General features: G+C 39.8%; 1 protein-coding gene and 2 non-coding genes across 3 annotated transcripts in view; all 3 read left to right on the top strand.

Moving 5' to 3' along the window:
- Nucleotides 1-24,204, top strand: part of LOC126161685 (mediator of RNA polymerase II transcription subunit 12) — a 415,184-nt gene that overhangs the window by 341,725 nt on the left and 49,255 nt on the right. The window contains exon 36 of the mRNA XM_049917698.1: nt 17,887-18,037. Coding sequence (XP_049773655.1) covers nt 17,887-18,037 — 151 coding nt within the window. The remainder of the gene's footprint in view (nt 1-17,886; nt 18,038-24,204) is intronic.
- On the top strand, nt 5,774-5,848 carry Trnal-caa (transfer RNA leucine (anticodon CAA)). The gene has a single exon. It is a non-coding gene; the product is annotated as a tRNA-Leu (tRNA).
- Nucleotides 6,074-6,148, top strand: Trnal-caa (transfer RNA leucine (anticodon CAA)). Its single transcript has one exon. It is a non-coding gene; the product is annotated as a tRNA-Leu (tRNA).

Raw genomic sequence — 24,204 nt, 5'->3', positions numbered from 1 at the left:
GGGTGATGCTGAGGGAATTAGATTAGGAAATGAGACACTTAAAGTAGTAAAGGAGTTTTGCTATTTGGGGAGCAAAATAACTGATGATGGTCGAAGTAGAGAGGATATAAAATGTAGACTGGCAATGGCAAGGAAAGCGTTTTTGAAGAAGAGAAATTTGTTAACATCGAGTATAGATTTAAGTGTCAGGAAGTCATTTCTGAAAGTATTTGTATGGAGTGTAGCCATGTATGGAAGTGAAACATGGACGGTAAATAGTTTGGACAAGAAGAGAATAGAAGCTTTCGAAATGTGGTGCTACAGAAGAATGCTGAAGATTAGATGGGTAGATCACATAACTAATTAGGAAGTATTGAATAGGATTGGGGAGAAGAGAAGTTTGTGGCACAACTTGACCAGAAGAAGGGATCGGTTGGTAGGACATGTTCTGAGGCATCAAGGGATCACCAATTTAATATTGGAGGGCAGCGTGGAGGGTAAAAATCATAGGGGGAGACCAAGAGATGAATACACTAAGCAGATTCAGAAGGATGTAGGTTGCAGTAGGTACTGGGAGATGATGAAGCTTGCACAAGATAGAGTGGCATGGAGAGCTGCATCAAACCAGTCTCAGGACTGACCACAACAAACACTGTATGAAGCATGTTCATTTATTCTCGAGTTTTGATGAAACTACGATGTTAAGGGAAAAAAAAAAAAAAAATTGCGAACAACCATTACATTTTGGTTGAAGAGTAAGTGTTGCATAACAACACATCACCTAAGAACTACCTTTATCAGCAAAGCAGACGGTGGACCATTACATCAGAAATTATTTAAAGTACCTTCTGAATCCAACTTGTCCCTAAATAAATGACTTGTGCTGGGATCATACAGACCAACGTCAATAAAAAAGAGTTTAGGTTTGTAGATAGTCATGGCCAGGATACCTGAGGCAACAACTCATAAACATCAAAAGTTGCAACATTCATTCACTGCATAATGCCTGTGTGAAGCCTTTGGAGTGTTTAGGTGAAGGAGCACCGAAATTTTTGATTAATATTTAACATTGTTTTGATGGTTGGCCTGTTTGCTGGGAAGAATTTGAAGGAATTCAATCAAAGTTGTTCCACATCACAAGTTTTGAGGCATACGGCAACAAGGTGGCTTACTTTAGGACCTTCAGCCAGCAGGGTTCTGGAACATTGGGATAGTATTCAATATTACTTTCTTAAGCATATACTTCTAAAAAAGAATTCTTTTACAGTTCAGTCAATTTGCACAGTATCATTGTGAGTGCTTTAAAAAAGTCTCTAATGAAAGCAGAACTTCATTTGATGAATTCATCTGCAGAGCTATTCAGTGAGTTAACAAAACACCTGAATGCCAAACGCCTTTGATTCAAAAGTTCCATACAGAAATAGAAACCATACTTCAAGGTTTTTTGGGTCATGTGTTGAATGTTTCTGCTTTGAGAAAAATTGAGAGTACTTCTTAAGTGCTTCATAATGACCTCTTTACATTGGAGAATCTGCTTCCTCATAAACAGCTAGTTGTTAGTGGGCAGGTAACTGAAGAGCTTAATAAACTGGAAGAATATGACAAGCCGTGATTACTAAAGAATGCCCAGAAATGTTACATCACAGCTTGCAAACATGTGATGGAAAGACATGCTTATCAAGTGCACCATTGAAAAGTTTTATGTGTTTAGATCCCAAGAAAGAATAAAGAGCAGAAGCTGCAGTGACATGGTAAGTGTATCTAAAATGATGCCTTTCGATATCTGGCAAGGTTACTTATTAGACAAATGAAAGGTTCTACAGTTTGAAAAAGATGACCTAGCATTAGATAACAACAATATTGACATTTACTGGCAGCAGCACATCTCAAAAAGAGAAACATGATCCATAGATTTAAGGCATCCAAATGTTTCAAAACTTGTTAAGGCTTCTCTTACTTTTTCCTATGGAAATGCAAACATAGAAAGAAGGTATTCCACTTCGAAGCACACATTAGAAGAAGACAAGACAGCAATCACTGAAATATATTCAAACAGTGCTTTGACTATGAGGGATACTTTGGAACAATACCCTCATCTCCTTTTTGTGCCCATTGACTCACAGCTCACAAGGTAAGGACAGCAAGCACATGCAAGTTATGCTGTTTATAAGGAAGAATGTGAAAGGAAAAGAAAACTTGAATCTGAAGAAAACCAAAAGAGGAACAAAACCAAAAGGCATCTTGACGAGGAGATTAAAAAGATGATTAACATGAAAACTCAATTGACTATGAGACAGTTGCTCTGAACGAAAGGCGAAAAGAACACCAGCTATCCAAGGAGGCACAAAGAGAACTTCTCTCTCAAGCTTCAGCTAAACTGGAAAAAGCACTAAAACGATTTAAAGGCAGCAAAATCAGTCCACAGTATGCTTGAGGGTGCACAAAGTGTGAAAGTAGAAGATAGAATGAAAGAAAGGGAGGCAAAAACCATTCAGAGAAACCTTGAGAAAAGAAAATCGAGCACGATTACTTCATTTTTTTTTTGTAAGATTCGTAAGGAACAGTCACTCAAAAATATTTTGCTGATCTTTTTCCAGTATTGTAGCGTAGAACATCATTGTAAAAACAGAATGTAGATTTTGTTTGTGATTTATGGTTACCAATATTGAATTACCAATGTTCCTGCATGTAGTAATGAATTTGTGTGAAGGAAAAAAAAATGGCCATATCCCATCCAGAATCATAATAGATAACTCTTTTGGCATGGGATTATTAAAAATAAAAGCAGTTCATTTGTGCCATATCTGTTTATTGAAATACAAGTAATGTGTCACTTTTCTCACCTTTTTGAAAAGCCACAATGGCTCCCAAAGTCTGAAGTAGGTGACTGACTGCATTGTACTTCAAGTGGTCTCTCTCTCTCTCAAAGTTAATGGCTGCCATAGACTGCACCATTTGGTGTCTCTCTCTCTCTCTCTCTCTCTCTCTCTCTCTCTCTCTCTCACACACACACACACACACACACACACACACACACACATCTGAATACTGAGTGAGAACATTTGTACTGAGAGAGAGGTTTCTGATCCAATCAGTATTTATGAGAGACAAACTGGCTAGTGTTTCCCCTTTGGTAGATATATTACATGGCATCATTGTACTGAATGAGTGCTGTTATGTTCAGAATTTGCCTTCATACTGCATAGTGGCTATGCCTCTTTCCCTACGATATTCTGCTGTATCAATACTAGGCAGTTCATTACTACAGAATACATAATAATGTATTCAACACATCTTTTGTCTTGAACCACTGATATTGCATTTCATAAATGTTTAACTAGAGAATCCATAAGAAAACTTCTCCACTATAAAAAGCAAAGGTACTTGGGGCCAGGTGTCTAAATTCATTGAAAGAAGGCATTTCACTGTTTTAGCTTTGTGGCACATGATTGCATAACTGTTTAATGGAAAAATTCACAGGAGGGAGGAGAATTGCATCAAGAATAACTGAGAGAAATAATTTTCTGCTTCTCCTACAATGTATTTTTTTAAATGCAGACAAAATAATGAATACTGTAAAAGTATGGCCCAAAATGCTACAAAACTATCCAAAATGCTGCAATAATGGTACTGCAATTTTGCAATTGCACTTAAATTTATTGAGATGATTCACAGAGTTTTTCTTAAGCAGGATACATTAAATTTGTATCTCATCATTTTTTAAAGTTCAGTGGTCTGGTCTCCACAGTTTGGGTTAAATCTTTCGTGATAAATCCCCAGAAATTAAGTGATGTCAGCTTGAGCATATGAGATTGCCAACAGGAAGGGGAAGGGTAAATTGGCTGGGGAAATAGCAGGAAAGTTAAAGAGGGGAGACACTGTCATGAGTGGTAAAATACCAGTGGTTGTAGGATTCAGAAAAGACCCATTTTTAGGGTAGGGGGGACAGAAAGAAAGCAAATTTTAAGAGAGGTTAGAACTCAGACAAACCTTCAGTTTGAGAAAGAAATCAAAAAACATAATTCCAGCTTATTACATCAGCATAAACAGCCATTGGTTAAGAATTTTCAACTGTCAGCAGATATTTTAACTCCACCCAATTTTAACTCAGTCAATGTGAAATGTCAGCTATCTTTATTGCATCAAAATATTCGAGGACTGAGAAATAAAATTAATGAATTAACTATCTGCATAGATGAATTAAGAGTCTTCAAACCCAGCTGCCATAATCTGCCATTCTGAACATCATGTGACCACTGGTATAGAACTTTTAAGTGTTACAGGGTTTAGGTTAGCATCTCACTTTTGTAGATCAGAAATGGAGAAAGGAGGAGTTGCCACATTCATCAGGAACTGTCATAAATTTAAGAACATAGACATTCATAAATTTTGCCTAGAACAGCATATGGAAGCATGTGCAACAGAATTAGAATTTCACAAAAAATCCTTCATAATATTAAGTGTATATTGAGCACCTGCAGGTAACTTTAATCTGTTTGTAAACCACCTTGAAGCTGTACTGGCCCATTTAACAACCAAAAACAAAGAAATAGTGGTTGCTGGTGATTTCAATGTAGATTTTCTTAAAGACTCTCCCAATAAGAACTTAGTTGAGTTAGTAACACTATCATTCAACTTAATTCCAACAGTAAAGTTCCCCACTAGGATAGCCACTTGCTCACAAACAGCCATTGATAATATCTTTATAGAAAAGTCCAATGAACAAAATTATATTACAAAACCAATAGTCAATGGCCTCTCAGACCTTGACATGCAGTTCCTTCTGTTAAATGTTAATACTGAACAGGATATAAAATCTGTTAAATCTGAGATCAAGAGGGTGATCAGTAAGCCAAAAATTGATTATTTTAGGACACTCCTCAGAGACATTCACTGGACTGATGTTTATAGTGCTCATGGCATGAATGAAAAATATAACATTTTTGCTAATAAAGTGCTTACCTTATTCGAACACTGCTTTCCCCCAAAACTTACCAAGGTTAGAGCAAAGTCTACAAAGAAGCCATGGATTTCTCGAGGAATAGGGGTATCTTGTAAAACGAAAAGAAAACTGTATCTGTCAATCCGAAACATTTCCAATGTTGATGCTATTATAAGAAATACTGCAAAATATTAAAGACTGTAATACGGATGTCAAAGCAAATATATTACAAGGAAAAGATAGTCATATCAGATAACAAAATAAAGACAATATGGGATATAGTGAAGGAGGAGACTGGTAGAACCAGACATGAAAAGGAACAAATAGCATTAAGAGTAAATGATACATTGGTAACAGATGTGTATAGCGTTGCACAGTGAAAATCTCATTCTGGAAACATCCCCCAGGCTGTGGCTAAGCCATGTCTCCGCAATATCCTTTCTTTCAGGAGTGCTAGTTCTGCAAGGTTCGCAGTAGAGCTTCTGTAAAGTTTGGAAGGTAGGAGACGAGGTACTAGCAGAAGTAAAGCTGTGAGTACCGGGCGTGAGTCGTGCTTCAGTAGCTCAGTTGGTAGAGCACTTGCCCGCAAAAGGCAAAGGTCCCGAGTTCGAGTCTCGGTCGGGCACACAGTTTTAATCTGCCAGGAAGTTTCATATCAGCGCACACTCCGCTGCAGAGTGAAAATCTCATTCTGGAAACATCCCCCAGGCTGTGGCTAAGCCATGTCTCCGCAATATCCTTTCTTTCAGGAGTGCTAGTTCTGCAAGGTTCGCAGTAGAGCTTCTGTAAAGTTTGGAAGGTAGGAGACGAGGTACTGGCAGAAGTAAAGCTGTGAGTACCGGGCGTGAGTCGTGCTTCGGTAGCTCAGTTGGTAGAGCACTTGCCCGCAAAAGGCAAAGGTCCCGAGTTCGAGTCTCGGTCGGGCACACAGTTTTAATCTGCCAGAAGTTTCATATCAGCGCACACTCCGCTGCAGAGTGAAAATCTCATTCTGGAAACATCCCCCAGGCTGTGGCTAAGCCATGTCTCCGCAGTATCCTTTCTTTCAGGAGTGCTAGTTCTGCAAGGTTCGCAGGAGAGCTTCTGTAAAGTTTGGAAGGTAGGAGACGAGGTACTGGCAGAAGTAAAGCTGTGAGTACCGGGCGTGAGTCGTGCTTCGGTAGCTCAGTTGGTAGAGCACTTGCCCGCAAAAGGCAAAGGTCCCGAGTTCGAGTCTCGGTCGGGCACACAGTTTTAATCTGCCAGGAAGTTTCATATCAGCGCACACTCCGCTGCAGAGTGAAAATCTCATTCTGGAAACATCCCCCAGGCTGTGGCTAAGCCATGTCTCCACAATATCCTTTCTTTCAGGAGTGCTAGTTCTGCAAGGTTCGCAGGAGAGCTTCTGTAAAGTTTGGAAGGTAGGAGACGAGGTACTGGCAGAAGTAAAGCTGTGAGTATCGGGCGTGAGTCGTGCTTCAGTAGCTCAGTTGGTAGAGCACTTGCCCGCGAAAGGCAAAGGTCCCGAGTTCGAGTCTCGGTCGGGCACACAGTTTTAATCTGCCAGGAAGTTTCATATCAGCGCACACTCTGCTGCAGAGTGAAAATCTCATTCTGGAAACATCCCCTAGGCTGTGGCTAAGCCATGTCTCCGCAATATCCTTTCTTTCAGGAGTGCTAGTTCTGCAAGGTTCGCAGTAGAGCTTCTGTAAAGTTTGGAAGGTAGGAGACGAGGTACTGGCAGAAGTAAAGCTGTGAATACCGGGCGTGAGTCGTGCTTCAGTAGCTCAGTTGGTAGAGCACTTGCCCGCGAAAGGCAAAGTTCCCGAGTTCAAGTCTCGGTCGGGCACACAGTTCTAATCTGACAGGAAGTTTCAAAATGTGGTTAATTCATTAGACAAAAAATTGCAGGCAACTGGTATATTTTGTGATCTGTCAAAGGCATTTGACTGTGTAAATCACAATATCCTTTTAAGTAAACTAGAATATTATAGTGTAATGGGAAATGCTGCAAAATGGTTCAAATCTTATATCTCTGGCAGGAAACAAAGGGTGTTATTAGGAAAGAGACATGTATCAAGTTATCAGGCATCATCCAACTGGGAACTAATTACATGTGGGTCCCCACAGGGTTCCATTTTGAGGCCCCTTACTTTTTCTTGTGTATATCAATGACCTTTCATCAGTAACATTAGCAGATGCCAAGTTTGTTTTGTTTGCTGATGATACAAACATTGCAATAAATAGCAAATCAAGTGTAGTCTTAGAAAGATCAGCCAATAAAATATTTGTGGACATTAATCACTGGTTCCTAGCCAATTCTTTGTCACTAAACTTTGAAAAAACACACTACATGCAGTTCAGAACTTGTAAGGGGTGTCCCAAGAGTATATGTCTAACATATGATGACAAGAAGATAGAAGAAGTGGACAGTGTTAAATTCTTGGGATTACAGCTTGATAATAAATTCAACTGGGACGAGCACACCACAGAACTGCTGAAGCGTCTTAACAAATCTCTGTTTGCAATGCGAATTTTGTCAGACATAGGGGATATAAAAATGAAAAATCTGGCATACTATGCTTACTTTCATTCCATAATGCCATATGGGATTATTTTTTGGGGTAATTCATCAAGCCAAGCTAAAGTTTTCTGGGCACAAAAACGTGCAGTAAGAGTTATATGTGGTGTGAACTCAAGAACATCCTGCAGAAGCCTGTTTAGGGAACTAGGGATACTAACTACTGCTTCACAATATATTTATTCCTTAATGAAATTTGTCATTAAAAATATATCACTTTTTCAAACCAACAGCTCAATTCATGGAATCAATACTAGAAATAAGAATAATCTTCACAAGGATTTAAAGTCACTTAGTCTTGTACAAAAAGGTGTGCATTATTCAGGAACACACATTTTCAATAACTTGCCAGCAGCCATAAAAAGCTTAACAACCAATGAAATTCAGTTTAAGAGAAGCCTAAAGGATTTATTGGTGGCCAACTCCTTCTACTCCATTGATGAATTTCTTAGTAAAACCAACTGATTTGTATATAAGTACAACATAACTTCTGCACTATTTCAGTGCAGTAATGTGTTCATTGAAAATTTGTGTGTGTGTGTGTGTGTGTGTGTGTGTGTGTGTGTGTGTGTGTGTGTGTAAGTATAATCTTACTTCTGCACCATTTCAGTGCAGTAATGTGTTCATTGTAAATAAGTATTACAGTAGTTGTATTACATGTTTATTACCTTATAAATAAATAAAAAACTTTTTTTATTTTAAATTCAGTGCATTAGTATTTGTAAAATGACTCATAGTGTTCATTAAAAAATGACGATCATTCCACTTGGGACCTGTGGAATGGTACATTAGCTTACTTGTTTTAGTTGTAAATATATGTCGTGTATTGTTGTTTTTCTGACATGTTCCACATCCTGGAGGACCTCCTCACTACGGATCAATTGGAATGAAAGTAAATCTAATCTAATGTACACAGTTCAGCTTATCCACTGACTTGAAAATTGATCACTGTGCAAACCGTTGTTAGGATAGTACAATGCTGTACAATTTTGTTGGACATCTATACAGCATTCTTGATCATCATCATTGTCATGTGAAATTAAAAGACTTCTTGAAGCTTGAGGTACACGAGTCTCTTAATTGAAGGCAGTTTGTAAAGTTTGCTCGTCCTTATGTCACAAAAGACAATAGCACTAAAGACTAATGTTGGGCTGTTTCCTTTTCTAAAGATAGAGCCAATTTCCTTTGCTCATTTCTACCACCTGAGCTTGTGTTCCATCATTAATGACTTCGTCATTGACAGGACATTGACCCAGTCTTCCTCATGAATGGAGTAGTGTTTCATCTGCATTGACCTATGTTAAGATCGTAATGTTGCTCTTCTTCTTCTTCCCCTGTATTTAGGTTTTTACAGCCAGATGTTAAGATGTATGTGTTATATATTTACAGATAGCCCTTGTTCATTTGTTAGCATCCCAGCAACATTTTCTTGTTCAGTGTGGGGTTTTGGACTTTTCTGTCAAGGATTGTTGTAATCTAATATCTATTGCTAAGATTTATAGGTAACGCTTTGGATAGCATTATTAAAACTTGGCAACATTTGGATGGCGTAGATTTTCATCATCTTCAGTTGACAGTAATTTTAGCAGTTTTGAGATGTCACAAATTGTTAGCTACAACAGGCAGAAGACATGCTTTTTTGGTGCTGCACGTTTTAGTGGTTTTGTCCAAGAGAAACTCATGCCGCAGTGTTCTTCTTTGCCATGCCAGTGTTGAAGTGTGCACAGAATCAGCTAAGTGAAAATCTGAGCAATTCGCAAAGCTAACTTCAGAATTTTCCTTTGTGTGAGACTCCATGCACAATATTGTGTGCCAATTTGAAGTTCTAGAGTTGCATATTTTACTGTTCCATGTCGCTTCTGCATAATCTTTCATCGATTGTATCAGTACCTGTTTGTATTGTGATAAGTTGTGAAATTTCGAACATTCATGAGTGCCGCAATAAACTCTTAGTGTTATCGTCAATTGTAGGCTTAAACTTAATAGTGCTCTTCTAAAATTTTTGAGAATCGTAGGCCTATCCTCATTCAAAACAATTCTTCTCTAATTTCATTGTACAGTTACACGACAAATAGGTTATTTTTGAGAATTTTCAGACGCTTACGAATCTATACCAGTGTTTTCCATACATAATTTATTTCATAGCAAATGAGCATTTTTGATTTACAGTTCAGCCAGAGAATACATCACCCCTGAATTTCATTGTGTATCAGAGCAAGTAAACATGTGTTTTTGGAAATTTTCGGAAGCTACCATTGTCCTTTGCATAATCTATGAGCAATTTGTAGTAAATTGGCATTTTTGATTTAGTTCTGGTCACAGATTTTCTGACTGATATATTGTGTTACATCTAGTTGTCTGTTACAGAGGAATAACTCTATATATTATCTGCATTTATTATCAATTAACTCTGTTTTCAAGTTTGTTAACAACTATAACTAGCCTCAAAACATTTTAGAAAACTAGTAATTTTTACCACAGGCTTTTATGTTAGCTTAATAGGATTCTCGTTTTGTGTATTTGCTTCAATTCTCATTGGGAATTAGCAGCTTGTTATCTCAACAGAATAAAAGATAATCAATGGAGACTTATAGTTATTTGTTCACTGCATTGTAACACATTGCACCAGCTTAAATGCAGCCCCACTGTGAATCAGTTCTCGAACACAGGACGACTTGGTTGACATTCATAAGCAACTGGAAATCACCCTGACGACTGTCAAATGATTAGCAACTGTTGTGAATCGGTGTGTTGGAAGAAATCCCCTGAGTCATACCTGTAATACCAGTACCAGAGGTACCTACCTCAACTACTATCCTCTCCCGTGGATCTGTCATTACTTGACTGCGAGTGGTACGTCAATAGCAGATCCAGGTGTCCTTTACAGGATGGACAGGGACCAGGGAGGACTTAGGGTGTTATACCAATCCTCCTAAACAACAAGTTTGAGGTGCTGTCTTTCACTGAAACTGAACCAGTGGGACTCAATCTGTTTTGGGGAAACCTGTTTTGTCAGCTTTCAGGAGGAGGCAAATGCAAAAGAGTAGTGGTCTATTAATTGTAGGCAGTTCAAGCGTACAGCGAATGATGTTACCCTTTAGGGGGAAACCGCAGCAAGGGACAGGAAAGGACACTAGGCACACTCAGTGTGTATTCCTGGGGGCCTCATTCAACATGTTCAAGAGACTATTCTCCAGCAACCATTGAGGGAACAGGATGCAGCCAACTGCTGAGTGTGGTACACGTTCGAAAAAATGATGCCTATCGTCTGATCTCCGAGATCATATGTGGGTCATTCCAGTGACTGGCAGAGAAGGTTGAGAAGACCAGCCTTGCACATGGAGTTTTAACGAAGCTCCCAATCTGCAGCACTGGCCCCAGCACTGATCATGGCCTTTTGATTCTGAGTCAAGTGGAAGGGCTGAACCAGAGACTTTGAAGATTCTGTGACAAGTTAGACTGCGACTTCCTAGATTTGTGCCATAGGAGAACTATAGGATGCCCCTAAATGGCATAGTGTTTTGGGATGTTTGTAAACATCCCAACACACCATTGGAAAACCATCAACAAGAGATGTTCGTGAGTAAATTGAATAAGGATAAATGTAGTGGGAAAGGGAAACTATGTATTTTCCTTTCTTGTATGCTGTGAATGTGGAGTAGTGATGGAGCTGGCAAGAAGGGTACCAGTAAAAATGGTATTACAACCACTGGTCATCCAGGAGTCATTTGTGCCATGGTGCAGCAAGTGCCAGAATCTGGGAGCCATAAAGTAAATGACGCACCAACAAGAGCGTAATGAACAATTAGAGAGTGGTAGCTGTTTTTCTGGTCTTTCTCTCAGGTCCTACAGTATGCATGTACAGATGTTTGAATGTACTCAAGTGAGTGGTATTACCATAGCAATTGTTAATTGTTTTGTGAAAAGTAATAATGAAAATGTTGGGCAAAATATACCCCTGTTTGTTAGAAATGTGGCTATTTATTAAGTAGAGCAAATAGAGAGAACTTACCGAAGCATTCAAGGGATCTCAGCCACAGTTGGATTGACAGGAAGTTGGCACACTCTGAGAAGAGAGGATAAAGATAATGCTACTTTCATCTGGTAGTGTATTGGAGTTGGCAAAATATTGCTCTGTTATATCGGCCAGGGATGCAACTTCCTGTTAGTGCTGGCATAATCTCACAAAATAAACAACAGCAGGGAAAGAAGGAAAATTACACCCCAATGGGTCAGGTGTGCACCACACATCAGTGGCTGTGACACAGGTTGCTGACTGTGTGTGAAGTGCACACAAGGGTTTTTTAGATTAGACAATTCTCCATCCATTCCAGATAACAATAGCTGTAGAAAACCCAGAAGCGTCAGTGTAAGAGCAAAAGAAATGCCTCCCACAAGTGAGAGTATTAAAATCCTAATGGTAAAGTACCAAATCATTCACAACAAAATGCCAGAGTTTTAAGCTCTCATGAAAAGTAGTGAGATTTTTGGGGAAAATGAAAGTGTATATTGAAAGGATATACAAATAGGAAATGGAGGTGGTGTATTTGTCCCAGCAGACAAGAAACTCAAATCCACTGAGATATAAATTGAGGTTGCATGTGAGATTGTTTGGGCACTACTTAGTATCAGGAGTGGGCATAAAATGATAATTGGATACTTCTATTGTCCACCAGATTCATCTCCTGATGTAACCAAAAACTTTAGAGAAAACCTCAGTTCGCCTGTATATAAGTTCCCCAATCATACTGTAATCATTGGTGGAAACTTTTAATCATCCAACAATCAATTGGGAAAATCACAGTTTTGTTAGTAGTGGGCATGATGAGACATCCTTTGAAGCATTACTAAATGCCTTCTCTCAAAACTGTCTAGAACAGATAATTAAGAACCCTACTCATGATGGAAATACTGTATACTGGATTTAATGGCAACAAACAGATCTACACTGTTTGAGGATATCCACATCGAAACCGGTATCAGTGAACATGACACAGTTATGGTAACAATGATTACCAAAATACAAAGGACACTAAAGCAAGCAGAAAGACATGTATGTTCAGTAAACTAGATAAAAAAATCAGTATTGTCATACCTTAACGAGGAATTTGAAACTCAGCACAGGGCAGGAGCATACAGAGGAACTATGGTTCAAGTTTACAAGAATAGTTGAGCATGCACTGGATAGATATGTACTCAGTAGAACAGTTCATAATGAGAGGGAACCTCCATGGTATACAATCTCTGTAAAGAAACAGAGATTACTGCATAATAAATGTAAAACAAAGCGTAGTGCTGTAGATACATTGAATGAAAGGTTGTCAAGAGAGTAATGCGTGATGCCTTCAATGACTATCATAGCAGAATGTTATCAAATAATCTTAATATTTCACAGAACCCAAAGAAATTCTGGTTGTATGTAAAGGCTGTTAGTGCCACCAAAGTCATTGTCCAGTCCCTAATGAATGAGACAGGAACTGAAATTGAGGGTAGCAAAGCATAAGCTGAAATGCTTAACTCCATTTTCAATTGTCCCTTTACAAACAGAAACCCAGGAGAATTGCCCCAATTCAATCCTCGTATCATGAAAAGGTGAGATAATTACTAATGTCAGTCGTGTTGATTAACAGCTGAAATCATTAAAATTGGACAAAGCTCCAGGACCCGATGGAAACCCTGTCAAATTCTATAGTGAATTTACAGCTGAGTTAAGCCCCTCTTCTAACTACCATATCATCTATCATAGATCCCTCAAACAAAAAACCATGCTCAGTTCTTGTAAAAAAAGTGCTTGTCACACTCGTGTACAAGAAAGGTGGTAGAAGTGATCCACAAAACTACTGTCCAATATCCTTGACATCAGTTGGTTGTAGAATCTTAAAACATATTCTGGACTCAAACATAATGAGGTATCCTGAACAGAATGACCTCCTCAATGCCAGCCAGCATGGATTCCAAAAACATCAAACATGTGAAACCCATCTCGCACTTTTCTCATATAATCAAAGGAATCAGGTAGATGCTGTATTTCTTGATTTCTGAAATACATTTGACTCAGTACCACAACTACACTTATTGTCAAAAGTACAATCATATCGGGTATCAAGTGAAATTTGTAGTTGAATTGAGGACTTTTTGGTAGGGAGGGCAAAGCATGTTATCTTGGATGGAGAGTCATCATCAGATGTAGAAATAACTTTGGGTGTGCCCCAGGGAAGTATGTTGGGACTCCTGCTGTTCTTGTTGTTGGTAATGACCTTGCAGACAATATTGGTAATAACATTAGGCTTTTTGCAGATGTCTATAATGAAGTACTATCCTAAAGACACCGCTTAAATATTCAGTCAAATCTTGGTAAGATTTCAAAATGGTTTAGAGATTGGCAACTTGCTGTAAATGTTAAGAAACATAAAACTGTGCACTTCACACAAAAAAAAAAAAAAAAAAAAAAAAAAAAAACAAAAACAAAAAAAAACCCATAGTATCCTATTACTACAATGTCAGTGAGTCACTCTTTTAATCGACCAACACATACATACAAATACCAGCGTGTAAACTTTGTAGGAATATGAAATGAAATGATGACATAGGTTTGGTGGTAGACTTCAGCTTATTGGTAGAATACTGGAGAAGTGCAATCAGTTCACAAAGGAGATTGCTTACACATTAATCATGCTACCAAATTTATAATATTGCTCAAGTGTGTGGGACTCGTACCAGACAGGACTAACTGGGGGTATTGAATGTATACAGAGAAGGGCAGCATGAATGGTCACAGATTTGTTTAATCCATGGGAGTGTGTCATAGAGATACTGCAGGAACTGAACTGGAAGACTCTCGAAGATAGATGTAAAATATCCCAAGAAAGTCTGTTAACAAAGTTACAAGAACTGGCTTTAAATATTTACTCTAGGAATAGACTGAAATCCTCTATGTATCGCTCACATAGGAATCATGAGGATAAGATTAGAATAATTACTGCATGCACGGAGGCATTCAGTCAGTCATTCTTCCCATACCCCATAAGTGAATGGAATAGGAAGAAATCCTAATAATTGATACAGTGTGATGTACCCTGTGCCATATACTTCACTGTGGTTTTCAGAGGATAGATGTAGATGTAAATGTGTTCCGAATAAGTCTTTGGAATTTCGTTGCTTCAAGTCTGATAGGTGTTTCTGTTCACTTTCTGTCTTATATGGAAACTGGAGTCATCACAAAAGATGGACTTGTTTTCCTTAGTTCTTGCACTATCATACATCCATAAAGCTTAAGCTGAAAGTACTAGCTTGTCTCATGCCAAAGAGTGGTACTTGCTCAACACAATTTGACACTTAAACACTTGAAGATGCCATAGGGATTTGTTATGATGAATGTAACAGGTGGTTGCAACAAAACAATTACATCATTCCAAAACAACATGTAATTGGGAAGACCTCTACTATATGTACTACAAAACAATCTATAGTACAGTTGTAAATACTTTAGGGTAAAAGGAGACCACTCACCAAAAAGCAGAAGTATTGAGTTGTCCATAGATACATACAAAAGAAGGAAAACTTGTCAGCTTTCAGAGTTATCATTTGACAAACTTGAGTAAACTCTCTCTCCCTCTCTCTCTCTCTCTCTCTCTCTCTCTCTCTCTCTCTCTCTCACACACACACACACACACACACAAATAAAGCACACAAGCACACACACACACACGCACACACCTATGCCCTCATGTGGTACCTGCTAGACTAATTGTCCAATGCTGTTTTGTGGCAGGTGGCCTGGGTGTGGTGGGGATAGTGTCAGTTGGGGTAGAGGGAGAGGGACTAGGAGTGAGTGGCTAGTGGCTCAGAGGGAAGCCAGGTTACTGGCTATGAATGCAGGAGGGAGGGGTGGCAGGCATAGTTGGAGCAGTCGGTGGGAAGCAGCAAACGCTGAAGGCGACATGAGGACATAAATTGGGAGGGGGTGACAGGATGGAGGAAGGGGAAACTGTTGGGTGGAGGGTGCAGGGACAGTGGGTTACCTGAGATTGAGGCCAGGACAATAATAGCAGATGATGTGTTGTAAGGGTAACTCCCATCTGCATAGTTCAGAGAAGCTGGTAGTGGAGAGAAGAATCCAGTTGGCTAGGGCTGTGAAGCAGATGTGGAGATTGAGCATGTTGTTCTCAGCTGCATGTTGTGCCACCAGATGGTCAGCTTTGTTTTTGACAACAGTTTGGTGGTGTGCATTCACCCTTGTGGACAGCTGGTTCGTAGTCATACCAACATAAAAGGCTCCACAGTGTTTGCAATTTGGTATGTGACATAGCTGCTTTCACAAATGGTCTGTCCTCTGAGGGAGTATGATAAGCCCGGAACAGCACTGGAACAGGAGGTGCTGGATGGGTGAATTTGACAGGTCTTGCGCCTAGGTCTGCCACAGGGATATGATCCCTGTAACAAGGGGTTGTGATTGAGATTGGGAGTGGCACAAGGATGGATTAGGATGCCGTTAAGGGTGGGAAATGGAATACCACTTTAGGAGGGTGGGAATGTTCCTCATTTCAGGACAGATCAAGGTGCAAGACCTGCCCAGCCCACCCACCCAGTACCTCCTACTCCCGTCCTATCACAGGCTTATTCTATCCTATCGGAGGCAGGACCACCTGTGAAAGCAAGCCATGTCATATACCAACTTTGCTGCTAACACTGCACAGCCATTTGTGTTGTGTGACTACCAACCAGCTGTCCAGCAGGATGAATGACCACTGCCAAACTGTTGTCAAATACAAAGTTGCCCACACAGTGGTACAACATCCACCTGAATACAATGTGCTCATTTCCATCACTGCTTCACAACCTGAACCATCTGAATCCTTCCCACCATCACCAGCTTCTCTGAACTGCACAGATGGGAGTTATCCTCGCAACACATCCTCTGCTCCTGTAATCATTCTGGCCTCGATCTGACGTAATCCACTAGCCCCGCACCCTCCACCCAACAGCTCCCTTTCCCTCTGCCATGTTATCCCCTTCCAATTAACGACCCCACATCGACTTCAGCATGTGCTGCTCCCCACCAGCCACTACAATTGTACTGGCCCATATACCTGCCAACCCTCTCTTCTGCATTCCTAGCTGGCAAACTGGCCTCCCTCCAAGCCACTAGCCCCCCACTGGCAGTCCATTTCCCTGCTTTCTCCCACCCTCTCCCTCTACCCACCCAACTCGACACTACCCTCACCACAACTTGCCCACCTGCACAAAACAGCATTGCCACTGTCAGTCTAGCTGGTTCTATGTAGGGGCATAGGCTTGTGTATTGTGTGAGAACTTTCCTACAACATTTACATTTTCTGCAAGAACTTTCCTAAAACATTTACATTTCACAATTGTGACAGACTTATGAAAAACTAGTGAACGTAGTGATCGAAACAATGGGTGCAAATGCTTAATAACACTGGTATGGTGCTTTGCTACTACATCAATAACTACTTGATATGTTTTGCTTATGAATTACACCAAAAATAGATCTGCAGTAAATTTCTATGCAGTGCCAAAGTTGTGAGGTCGTTATTGTGGCATATTGTATAATGATAACTAACCAGTTTGACTGTCACTTCCAAATGATTTCCTGTACTTTGTCTCTCCTGATTTTTGGGTAGGGAGTGACTCTTCCTTCACTTCAGCATATGTGTATTGCACCTTTTAGTTCTTTCTATTTCCATTTTTCTTCCTAATGATGGAATTAACTTGCTAAAATTAAACATATGAGCACAATTTGAATTTGTTTGTCTGCTAGGTTTTTTTCAGTTTATCCTGTTTTGACAGCTGGTAAGTAAATAATCCTCATGTGTGTAATATGTTAACTATTTTTATTTATTTACTTATTTCTTTCCTTAATAATGTGTTGGTAACATTGTGAAAGTGAACTCCATGTCACATGTGTTTTCAGTACCTTTTGATATTTTTGTCAGTAATATAACAGTTTCTAGAATAAATTTTCACCCTGCACTCGAGTGTGTGTTGTTTTGAAACTTCCTGGGCAATTAATACCATGTACCGGACCAGGGCTAAAGCCATAGACCTTTGCGTTTTGCAACAAGTGCTCTACTAACTGTGCTATCCAAGCATTACTCACACCCCAGCCTCACAGCTATACTTCCACCAATACTTCTTTTCCTACCTTCGAAACTTCACAATAATTTTCCTGCGCACCTTGCAGGACTAACACTTCATGGAGAAAAGATGTGTAAGTTAAAAGAAGTAAAGCTGTGAGGGCAGGTTGTGAGTCTTAGTTGTATTACTCAGTCATTAGAGAGTTAACCCACAAAAGGCAAAAGTCTCAGGTTCAAGGCTTTATAAATATTGTCACTAATAAGACTAATTAGGTGCAGATACTAGTGAACAGTGAACTCTGTTCCAGTAGGCGGTCCACGATTTGAACGGCCTCTAAACCAATCGAAGCAGGCACTGTCGCAGATGTTGCGCAACCGTATGCCTTCAACCCAATTTATGGGTCCCCAGCAGCCACCACCTGGCTTCCCACAAATCATGCAGCGCCAGCAATTCATCAGGTAAAGTTCTCCATGTGTGAATGGTTAACAAGAGTGAATAATTCAAAGCCTGTAAAAAGAAATTTGGTATGACGACCACCATAAGTGTATTTAAGCGTATTTTATTTATTAAATGAAAATTTAAGTCAAAATTCGAGTTATACTTCCTTTGTTCTACGATGTAGCTGAGAGGGCAAGAAAGAGAGAAGAAAGAGAGAAAGTAAATGTTTCGGAGACATGGAATGTTTTAAGTTATACATTAACAGACAGACTTAAGATACTTGGAGATTTCTCCTCTGGATTGTAATTCTCATTAAACTTATGATTCCTCCAATAAGAGTGTTCAACAACTGTGAGCCCAATTGAATTATTTTAATGATTTGGAGTTCGTGAAGGGACACACAAAAGTGCTCGATATTTAGAAGTGATCTGAGAAAATGAACTGTAGATTTATGGAATGTTCTGCCAGAGTAAATGATTTGGGAGTAAAAGAGACCATTTTGGGGGGGGGGGGGGAGGTGGGTGGCAGGAAGAGGGGTTGGGGTGGGTAGCTGGCACCTCAAAGGGAGGCAACAGAATTGTTACCGAGGAATGCGGGGAAGAGTGGCAGCTGCACAGGCTAGGCATGTGATAGTAGATATTTGGACTTGGTGTGGGTAGGGAGGGAGTAACATGACAGAGGCAGGGAAAACTGATGATTAGTGGGTGTGGGGACAGCGAATTAGCAGAGACTGAGGCAGGGGCCAAGGATATGTTGCAAGGATATCTCCTACAATAAGTGCAGTTAAGGAAAGCTAATGCTGGAGAGAAGGGTTTAGATGACACAAGTTGTGAAGCAACCACTGAACTTGAACATGTTGTTCTCAGCTGCCTGTTGTGCCACCGGTTGGTCAACTTTGTTCTTGGCCACAGTTTGGCAGTGGATATCGATCTTAGTGGACAGCTGGCTGATTGTCATACTGAAATACTGTAGTGATTGCAGCAGATTTGATATATATGACATAGGATTGGCCAGTGAAAGGGCTGGAGTAGGAAGTACTGGGTGAGTGTATTAGTCTGGTCTTGCAGCTGGGTCTTCCTCAGGGCTATGACCTACGTGACAAGGGTTTGGGTGTGGAAGTTGCATAGAGATGGACAAGGATGTTGTGTAGGTTGGGTTGGTGATGGAATGCCACTTCAGGAGGTGTGGGAAGGATCTTGGGTAGGATTTCCCTCTTTCCTGTACATGATGTACATGATTATAGACCATCAAAGCCTTAGTAAAGGGTATGGTTCAGTTATTCCAGCCTAGGGTGATGGGGGGGGGGGGGGGGGGGGGGCACTCCTTTATAGCTGATTCTTGAGGTTGGTGGGAGGATTAGGGGTGTGTGAAGGTATGCCAAGGGGAATCTGTTTGTGCACTAGGTTTTGGCATAGGCCCTCATGAGACCTTCAGGAAATTTTCATCACTGCTGATACACCGTCCCTGCACGACCAAGCTGAATGGAAGTGATTTTTTTGATGTGCAAAGGGTGGCAGCTTTCGAAATCCAATTACTGTTGTTGTGTTAGTGACTTCAATATGAACAGTGGTGTGGATGGAGCCATTAAAGAGAGGGAGTTCAACATCAGGAAGGTTGCATGTAATGGTTGAGGAGGACCATGTGAAGCAGGCAGGTGAGAAGGTGTCGAAGTTGTGGAGGAATGACGATAAGGTGTCTTGGTGCTGAGTCCATTTCATTAAAATATCATCAGTGAACCTGAACCAAACAAGGGGTTTTCGATTTTGGAGCCTAGGAAAGTCTCCCCATAAAAAAGTGGTAATAGGAGAGTGCAGTATGAGTACACGTGGCTGTGACACAAATTTGTTTGGGTATTTTCCTCTCTAAGGAGAAGTAGTTGTGTGTGAAAATATAATTGGTAATTTGTATGAGTAATGAGGTAGGGGGTTTGGAGACTGTAGGATGTTGGGGGAGGTAGTGTTCGATAGCAGAAAGGCCGTGGGCATGAGAGATGTTGGTGTACAGGTTGGTGGTATCAACAGTGACTAGTAGGGATACAGGAGATAAAGGGAGGGGAATGTTGTAGAGTCAGTGGAGAAAGTGGTTAGTATCACTGATGTGTGAGGTTAGGCTTCAGGCAGTTGGTTAGAGATGTTGGTCAATAAAAGCCGAAATTCTTTAAGTAAGAGCAATAACCAGCTACAATGGGCATTCAGGATTGTTGGGTTTGTGGATCTTTGTGAGCATGTAAAAGGTGGATGTGCGGATTGTTGTTGGGGTCAAGAGGGAAATGGACTCAGTGCAGAGGTACTGGGATGGCCCCAGGATTTCATCAGGGATTGGAGGTTATGTTGGACTTCTGGGATAGGATCATTATGGCAGAACTTGGAGGTGGACGAGCCAAATAGTTAGTGGAAGCCTTCTGTCGAGTAGTCAAGGTGATTCATCATGACAGTGGTGAAGCCTTTGCAGGAAGGTTGATAATGTCAAGATCTTTTTTGAGGATGTGAGTGGCCAGCCTTTGTCCTGTTGAGGTCATGGAAGGTTACCAAGTGGTTGTGAAGTGGGGCAGGAGGTCTAGTTGAATGGTGGTATGAACTGGGAGAGAGGCAAGGTTCAATTTCAGGGTTAGGGTGGCTTTGATTGGAGGGATTGGTAGCAAAGAGATGTTTCCAATGTATAAATCAGGTGAAGAAGAGTAGGTCTTTGACAAGTCCAACATGATTAAACATTGGTGTAGGGCTGAAGATCAGGCCTTTGGATAAGACTGAAACTATGTATTTGAACATTATGAAGTACCTCTGAGAAAACGATTTATTGACACATAGTTGGCACGGTTTCAGAAAATATCGTTTTTGTGAAACATACTCATGAAGTAATAAGTGCTTTCGACAGGGGATGCCTAATTGATTCCATATTTTTAGATTTCCAGAAGGCTTTCGACACCAATCCTCACAAGCGTCTTCTAATCAAACTGCATGCCTACGGAGTATCGCCTCAGTTGTGCGACTGGATTCGTGATTTCCTGTCAGAAAGGTCACAGTTCATGGTAATATATGGAAAGTCATCGAGTAAAACAGAAGTTCCCCAAGGAAGTGTTATAGGCCCTCTATTGTTCCTGATCTATATTAACAACATAGGAGACAATCTGTGTAACCATCTTAGATTGTTTGCAGATGATGCTGTCATTTACCGTCTTGTAAAGTCATCAGATGATCAGAACTACTTGCAAAATGATTTAGATAAGATATCTGGATGGTGCGAAAAGTGGCAATTGACCTTGAATAAGGAAAAGTGTAAAGTTATTCACATGAGTACTAAAAGAAATTAGCTAAATTTCGATTACGCGATAAGTCACACATATCTGAAGGCTGTAAATTCAACTAAATACTAGGGATTACAATTACAAATAACCTAAATTGGAATGATCCCATAGATAATATTATGGGTAGAGCAAACCAAAGACTGTGATTCATTGGCAGGACACTTAGAAGGAGGAACAGGTCTACTAAAGAGACTGCTTACACGACGCTTGTCCGCCCTATTCTGGAGAATTGCTGTGCGGTGTGGGATCCACATCAGATGGGACTGACAGATGACATTGAACAAGTACAAAGAAGGGCAGCTCGTTTTGTATTATTGAGAAATAGGGGAGATCATTAAAACAAAGGCGTTTTTCGTTGCGACGGGATGTTCTCATGAAATTTCAATCACCAGTTTTCTCCTCCGATTGCAAAAACATTCTGTTGGCACCCACCTACATAGGGAGAAATGATCATCACAATAAAATAAGAGAAATCAGGGCTCACACAGAAAAATTTAAGGGCTCATTTTTCCCGAGTGCCATTCGAGAGTGGAACGGTAGAGAGACAGCTTGAAGGTGGTTCATTGAACCCTCTGCTACGCACTTTATTGTGAATAGCAGAGTAATCACATAGATGTAGATGTGAAACTTATGTAGGATTGAGGGTTGTGGTGGAATGTTTAAGAGCAGTGTTTTATGTTTGTTGGGGTTCTGGATTTCATGGAATGTTGGGAGTAAATTTTGGAGGATGTGACTAATTGAAAAGATCAGCTAGGCAGGATATGGATGCTAATCAAGATTTGATGAGGGGGGGTTCACTGTGAGTGTTGATGAGTAGTGGTGGCCAAGGTGGGGGTAAGATGTCAACAGTTTGAACAATTTATGAGAATAGTGTCTGGGATGCTCATCCAGGAAGGATTTCAACTTTTGAGATCTGAACTCAGGGCCAAGACACCATATCCTTAGTTGTTCACAACCTAAACATTTTCTCTCCATTCTGCTTCACCTGGACCTCCTTTATGCAATGTGCCATCTTCCTGGACATTGACGTCCGCAACTTTGATGGCTCCAAACACTCACCTCTGTCCATAATTGGCTCGCTAACCACCAACAGTACCTACATTTTGTTAGCTGTCACCCTTCCACACCAAAAAATCACTTCCATAAAGCCTGGCCACCCAGGGATGATGTACCTGCAGTGACGAGAATTTCCTGTTCTCAATATATTGAATGTCTCATGAGTGCCTACCTACCAAACCTAGTACCCAAACAGATTTTGTGTACAGTGTCCTCATATAGGCCATGAAAGCTTTTTCGAGGTAGCTGTTTATAAATAATAAAGAAGTAATTACCACAATTATCAACAATATGAGAAAAACAGATTGCTACTCACCACATAGAGGAATTGTTGAGTCACAGACGGGCACAAACAAAAAGACTGCTAACCATTTAGCTTTTGGACAAAAAAAAGTGCTTCTTCTGAAACAGAAATAATGGTCATGTTTGTGTGGTTGCGCTTGTGTGAATATGTGATGCTTGTGTGTGTGTGTGTGTGGGGGGGGGGGGGGGGGGCACATGATTGCGCATGCATGTGTTTTCTATTTGGGAAGAAGGACTTTGGTCAAAAGCAGAAATATTTTACAGTCTTTACATTGTGGTCTTTCCCTTGTTTGATTTTACCACAATTATCAGCTTTTGTAGATCAGCTCTAATCACAATTTTTTGTTGTTAGTAAACTTTACAGAACTAGTCAGCAGTGGTTTCTCTCACCTGTTAGTGTATAACCTGACTCATTCTGCATATCTGAAGTCTCTCCTTCATGATGGAGTTCATGGAATACGATGTGTGAATGAATGAATAAATAACTGTTTTAGGTTGAAACTGTTAACATAAATTTCAGAGTGAATACTGTTCACAATATTGTGTAAAATAATCTATTTCTATTGAATGTGCAGTGGTGTAAAAAGGTATTTTTGGTTAAATATGAGTATTTTTTGTATGGTAATTGTTGTATGGACATTTAAAACATAGCCTAAATTCCTACTGCACTTTGGACAAATGAACACAGATGAAAATTTAAACAGAAGAAAGGATTATAATTTAAATGACATTCAAGCAAAATGAGAAATAGATATAATGAATGCAATAACATGGTCAAAAAATAGGATGATAAGACAAAACAGATTAAATCAAAATTAATATATGAAAGTAATCAAAATCATATCAACAAAGATTTCACACAGAAAAAGAATTATAGGAAGAAAAATGAGCACAAAAGGAGAAGTCTATATGATGATTAAAATGATGTGACAAAGGAATAGAAATGAAAAATTCCATTTAAACCAGTTAATTGAATAAAAGTAGTGGTAAAAGAAATTTCTATAAAAATTTGAAAATAAAATAAAATAAATTTAAAGTACCCAATGAGATTTGAAGCCACAACTTTCTGCACAACTAGGCCTTACCCTATCCATTACATCATGCAGCCAGTCCGTGTGATACTATTTTTTATGCTGTTGAATGTCATGAAAAATTCTGAATTTTTTCTTTTTGTCAGTAACTTGTAAATGAGGGCCCACCAGGGTGAATGGTTAAGGTGCTCTAGCCAGGATCTTAACCTGCATCACCATATAGATGACTATAAAAAGTCTATCCTACCACCAGGGATCTCTCCTTGTTAGAGCAATGTAGTGTGTGTACTGCTATTTAAATGTAACCATTTCTGTAACTGCAACTGTAAAACAATAATTTAGAAACAGAAAATATGAAGTTCCTACACAGGGTGTATACACCCTGGGAATTTTTCATTGTTTTGGTTTTGAGTTAAATTTGACTGGTGAGAACTGATACTGTAACGAAGGATTTTATTTTAGCTATCAACTGCAGAATAATACTGCAGCAATA

The sequence above is a fragment of the Schistocerca cancellata genome, chromosome 2 (genome assembly GCF_023864275.1).
Source record: "Schistocerca cancellata isolate TAMUIC-IGC-003103 chromosome 2, iqSchCanc2.1, whole genome shotgun sequence".
Classification (NCBI taxonomy): Eukaryota; Metazoa; Arthropoda; class Insecta; order Orthoptera; family Acrididae; genus Schistocerca; species Schistocerca cancellata.
This window is presented reverse-complemented; position numbering and strand designations above follow the sequence as displayed.